General features: G+C 35.1%; 2 protein-coding genes across 2 annotated transcripts; both read left to right on the top strand.

Moving 5' to 3' along the window:
* Nucleotides 1-462: 462 nt before the first annotated feature.
* On the top strand, nt 463-2,106 carry AK88_04006 (uncharacterized protein; the record flags this gene model as incomplete). Its single annotated transcript, XM_012481616.1, has 1 exon — nt 463-2,106. The coding sequence occupies one exon, from the start codon at nt 463-465 to the stop codon at nt 2,104-2,106; it is 1,644 nt and encodes a 547-aa protein (XP_012337039.1).
* Nucleotides 2,107-3,506: 1,400 nt separating this feature from the next.
* On the top strand, nt 3,507-4,526 carry AK88_04005 (uncharacterized protein; the record flags this gene model as incomplete). Its single annotated transcript, XM_012481615.1, has 1 exon — nt 3,507-4,526. The coding sequence occupies one exon, from the start codon at nt 3,507-3,509 to the stop codon at nt 4,524-4,526; it is 1,020 nt and encodes a 339-aa protein (XP_012337038.1).
* Between the last annotated feature and the right edge of the window lie 1,474 nt (nt 4,527-6,000).

Raw genomic sequence — 6,000 nt, 5'->3', positions numbered from 1 at the left:
AAAAAAAAAAAAAAAAGAAAGAAAATAATATACATATTTATATAACATATACATCGCGAGTCCGCATCTGCCAAACGCACATACAGTTAAACATATGCACATACGTAATCACGAGTGAAACCCTCACCCATGTGAGGAACCTTTATGGATGAAAGTACAGCACAGGTGCCCCCTGCGAAGGAATGAAAAGGGAAACACGATTACATGCCTATGGGGGAGGGAGATTATTAACCTTTTGGAACATTTTTAGCCGTTCGCCTTTGGCAAATAGCTATTTGTTCTCAATTTGTGAGTGCGTTCGAAATTGTGCTATTTGACGTAGACGTGGATAGGTACCAACACACACACACGTGTTAAACCCCCGATCAACCCAACACACCGTGGTGACCGTACGGGCGTAGCATTTTGCTCCACGTTTTCGTGCCCGCCATTTTGACGCACACAAAAAATAGAACCCAAACGATGAAGGAGATAAAACAAGCAGACGTGAAACTCTTCCTGGAGACGTACTACACGGATAACAGCTTGAGTGACGATCTGAAGGATGCCTTCGATTATGTGGAGAGAAATAAACACAAAGGAAATTTTCACAAATTATTTGAAGATTATTTGGAAGAATACAACAAAAAATTGTTCAAAGATGAAAACTTCTTAAAGGAAAACATAATATACGACTATGAGTACGTAAAGCAGTACAACAGCGAGCTGTCAGAAAAAGCAGGAATAAATTGCAACAATAAATATCATTGCTACGTCAAGTCCGTTAACACCATCGATGAGAATTACAAATTTTTAGGAATAGACACAAGTGTCATATCTGAAAATATAAACAAAAAATTATCCTTATTTTTGGAGCTTTTTTTGATGTACTCCAAAGAACTCAACTTAAATATTGAGGTGAGTCCAATATTAAATATGAATGAAGAGGAGTGTTACATTTTCGGACGCATTTATACAGACAATGAAATTAACATAAGTGAATCGAACATCATTTTGGAGGGGAGTTTACATTTGAATAACGGAGACAAGGCGCAACTGCTAAATCTACATAATATAAAAAATATATGTTGCTTTTTGGGACAAATTTTAGCCATCAAGGGAAAGAAAGAAATAAACCAGTACAGTATCAAATATTACGTGAACAATATTTACGCTGGATTGCCTACACATTTAAATATAAAATTGGAGAACACTGCATTTTTGTTAAAACATTTTAATGGTAACGAAATTGAAGAGGATAACAAATGTAATGAAGAAAGAAGGGACCAGAGTAAAGTCCTGCAATTTTACAATAATGATAATATACACATAATGGTTTGCAATGGGTATGTGTATGCAGACAATGAATACAGTGATAATTTGGATATTTTTTTAAAAATCGTAAACGAAAAATTACCACATGTGGTTTTAATTTTCGGGCCCTTCCTATACATTCGTAATTTCAGTGAGACAATTCAAAAAATAGGAGATATCAACGTGATTTATGAAAGTATTTTTAAAAAAATTATCAACTTGGCAAAAAGTGAGGTGCTAGAAAAAACCCATTTCTTTATTATCCCATCGATTTATGATTCAACCAATGTGTACCCTCTTCCACAGCCTCCATTTTTTTACGAAAATAGTTATGCCAATTTAGCGAATGTGCACTTTTTATCAAACCCATCTTATATTTATATAAACGAATTAAAGATTGCCTTAACATCATGCGATGTCATTTATAACTTGACTAGAAATTTATTGTGCAGACCAAGTGAAATGAAAACATTTTATTTATTGGAGCAGATATTAAGGCAACTTTCTTTCTTCCCATCCTATCCCTCCGAATTTAACATTGAAATTACCAAGTTTAAGAATTTACTGTTCCATCCGAACAGGCTGCCAGATATGTTCCTCTTCCCTTCCTACACAAAAGAAAAGTCCTACGTTAAGGAGATACATAAGAAGCTTTTTATCTGCCCATACTCCATCGATCTTAGTAATGCGCAGCCGTGTAATTTTTATTCTAACATTTATATCCATCCACCGGCAGAGTCCCAGGAGTTGTCAAAAAGGGTCATCCTGGAAAATGTCTTCATCCACAACAATAAGGTCACGCAGAACGAGTGACCCATAAGGAGTGGCCCTGTTGGGGATACAGACTTGGATGCACACATGATCCAAGCTGCTATCCAGTAGAGGCTCCTGTGGCCAATGGATCACACCTCCCCTAAGGAAGGGAAAAAAAGGGGCAAGCCTACCAGGCTAGTCTTTCCTATATTTTATTTTTTCTTATTTCCCCAACTCTTTTTTGTCTTTACAAGAGCGTTTACAACCATGCACAGAAATATGTACACGACACATAGTGCAAACTACATCCTGTATAAAATAAACGTGGGGCTTCACATTTTGTATCCAAAACTCGTGCGGCTGCTTTTTCCCAAACTTTCACGTCACCATTGTTACGCTTTGTAAAACTCACCCCCACGCAACAGCGCGTTTATACATTACAGTGTTTTTTTTAAATGCTCCTTGGCACAACACGCGAGTAAATGTATGTAAATAAAAAAATACATAATATTTTCTTTATAGTAGTATGTTGCCTTTTTTTTTTTTTTCTACCGCTCTTTAATTTTGTCCATTCCGTTTTTTATTCTCTAACCATCTTAAACGCGAACACAATATTTGAACAAAATATGTCGGTGCATATTATCCCATTTTAAGGATACTTCAAATTCGAGCAAAGCTACGAGTCAAAATGAACCAGTTAGCAAAAAAAGTTGTGCAAAAAAAAAAAAAGGGCATAAATGAAGGCATTTTTCTTCTTATGCGCTTGCGTTTTTGCACGAATTCAGCGTAACGCCCCGTGGACATTCGCCGCTTCGTCCATTCCATCTTCTCTAATTTTTAATCTCAAAAGTAGAAGAAGAGGATGCAAACAAGGGAAATAATGTGGGAAGAATGAAGTGATGAAAAATACCGTGTTACATAAGAAATGATGTATATAAAAACAGCCGAGATGAATGAATCGTAGCCAATTTTTTTTTTCCCCTGTTGTGAAAAAAATCCAGTACCATTTTCCTTTAACTTTGCAAAAGGATAGATCTTAATTTACTATAAACGAAGTTTAACGAGAGAGGGGCGTCTCGGAAAAAAAAAACATGCAGTCCTGTGGAGTTAAATTCATATTAAACTCAGATTCAGAACCACAGTTGCACAGTAAGAGGTCATTGGCATATATGTCCTGACCCGATGAACGCAAACCGATAAGCGCATTCTCATCTCATACGTATTACGCGCAATAGGGAGACAAGTGAGTACGTAACTCGTAACATATGCAGGAGGACGCATACACATAATACCTCCGCATCTGGAAGCTACGTGCAAAACGATAAAACTGTGTACCTACCTGTGCAAATAAAATCTCCTAGGGCAAAAAAGCAGCGGAAAAGTTCACATATATTTCTACACACAAACAACACCGGCCCCTGTGTCCCTCTATTTATTTCCAATTCACGAAGTAACGAATAATGAATAATAGACACAACCAAGATGAATACAGCCTGAGGAGAAGTATCAATAACACACTGCGTAATAAATCGAATTTACTTAAAAATGGGGGGAGCAGTAATCAAAACAGTGCCTTAAAAAAATTTGTCCCAAATATTGACAATTTAAAAAATGAAAATAAAATAAAATCGGAACAGGCCGACAAATTAGATGATAGCTTAAATGACAAAAGCATTCAAGAGTTAATAAAAAAAACAATCAACTTTGAGTTACAAAATGAGAAAAAAAAAAATGATAACCATTTTAATGGAAACAACATTAATAAAGATTTTCCTCCCCATGGAGTAGAAAAAAATATAATCAGTAACAATTTAAATGTACTAAACTTGGAATACTTACAAGCAAAGAATGATGAAGATGTTATGGAATCTCCTCAAAAGAAAAAAACGTCCATAGATATTTACGAATTAAACAACATAAGTAAAAACATCTTTTACAATAAGAAGACTACCTCCTCTGATGCTCACTTTTTGCCACTAACTTTGCCATTTTTTACAAATAATGAGAAGCAAAAAAAAATTCGAAAACTGTTCCTCAATAAGGAACGATTCTTTTTCTACATCCAGCTGCCTAACATGCTACCTGCTCTTCTTCGAAACGAGGAACAAAATGAAAATAAAGACAACGTAACAAAGGAGCGAGGACGGCAACAGACGGGTTGCAAGACGGAAGAAAAGGAACAAACACAAATAAAAAAGGGAAAAAAAAACATACAGAAAACGAGCAACAGCGCGTACGAACTCAGCAATATAAGCACACTACCCAATGGTAAATTTGCAAAGCTAATTATTTACAAAAATAAAAAAATTAAAATGAAAATTAACGATATATTGTTTGATGTGGATGAAGGATCGGAGTGCACTTTTTCGCAAGAAATCGCTTGCTACATAAAAGAAAACTCGGAATTTATTTTTCTCGGAAATTGCGACAATAAACTTGTAGCTACTCCGAATATTGAAAGGATTATAAATAAAAAGTGATCCCATCTTTTTTTTTTTTTTCTTTTTTTTTTGGGTGTGTGGGGTTTTCCCCCATTTTGCGCTGCATTTTTCGTAAAGCTTTTACTTTGCAAACAGGGTTATACCATTTGGCTCACTTCAGGTGCAAAGTCTCTTCTTAGCAGTGCCTTTCATGAGTATTTATTTCCAAAGCGGGGATCCCCGTTTTTTTTTTTTCATTTTTTCTTTTTTTTTTTTGTCACAATGCGTCCCACGATGAAAAAGTAATATACATCAAATGTCCAAACATGTCTTCATTATAATTCAGCCCACCGTATGCATATGTACGTATATGTCAATAGATATGCACACATATTCGCTTTCGCTTTTTTGGCTTGTTTATTTAGCTACCCCCTGAGCTAAACCCCGTGGCGAGTAATTGAAGCCACTCTACATCGCACACAAGGAAAAAACACGTAAGACAAAATATTTTAAATCCCGCGTATGATTCTAGCCGTGTTAGGCCAGCATGTGCCGCCAGGCTTCTTATTTTTGATATTTTCGCTTTATAAACCCTTGTCCTTCGCCCCAATGGCGCAAGGAGCTATAAGCACACAGCACACATACTTTTGCGCACCAGTACCTATGTGTTTCCTCCATGTTCGCGCTGCGCACACTTAAATTAAGAAGAAAAAAAAAAGAAAAAAGGTGAGCCATTCAAGGCAATTTTTAGGAGGTCTTTTTTTACTAAGCATTTCTTTCCTAAATGTGGAAAAAATATATCCCCCAATTATTTTAAACAAATGTACAAAATGAAAATTACTGCTATGTGATCTTCATCTCGCTGGTGATACACCGTTTTATTATGTTTATTCAATTTCTCCTTTTGCGTGCATATGGTACAATCACTGTAATAGCTTTTTTTTCCGTTTTGCGTCCTACAAATAGTAAACCCGTTTATACAAGAATGTACATAAAGTGTAGAGTATATAATCATTCACCACTAAATGTGCAGGTAAAAAAAAAAACAAAAAAAAAAAGAGTGCCCTATAATAATTTCCATGTGCTGAAGGTATAACCATAGTTATGTAATTTAAAGAGGAAAAATTCAACAGCGTATTTTTGCAAAAAAATAAAAAATATATATATTCAAAGGAAGAAGAAAATTTCACAAATTACATACCCTCATGTGCAACACTCCTTTTCATTCATTTGTGCTGAGCGTTATGTGCGCATGTTTCACTTAAAAGCGCATTTGTCAACAGGGGGATGATTGTGATAAATGTTGGAACTGTTTTGGCAACCCTTAGATTAAATCTTGGCCGCTGCATTGTATTTTTTGTTATTTAAAATTTGTTTTATTTCTACTAAATTTTTTGTTTGAGCGTTTTTTTTATTCATATTTATTTGTCCCTCTTTTTTTTTTTTTTTTTTTTCTTTGCATATGCCCATTTCGATAATTTTTTGTTTTTTGTTTTTTGCATATCCACATTTTAATGACACTTGAGAGACCATG

This window comes from Plasmodium fragile (genome assembly GCF_000956335.1).
Source record: "Plasmodium fragile strain nilgiri unplaced genomic scaffold supercont1.51, whole genome shotgun sequence".
Taxonomy (NCBI): domain Eukaryota; phylum Apicomplexa; class Aconoidasida; order Haemosporida; family Plasmodiidae; genus Plasmodium; species Plasmodium fragile.
This window is presented reverse-complemented; position numbering and strand designations above follow the sequence as displayed.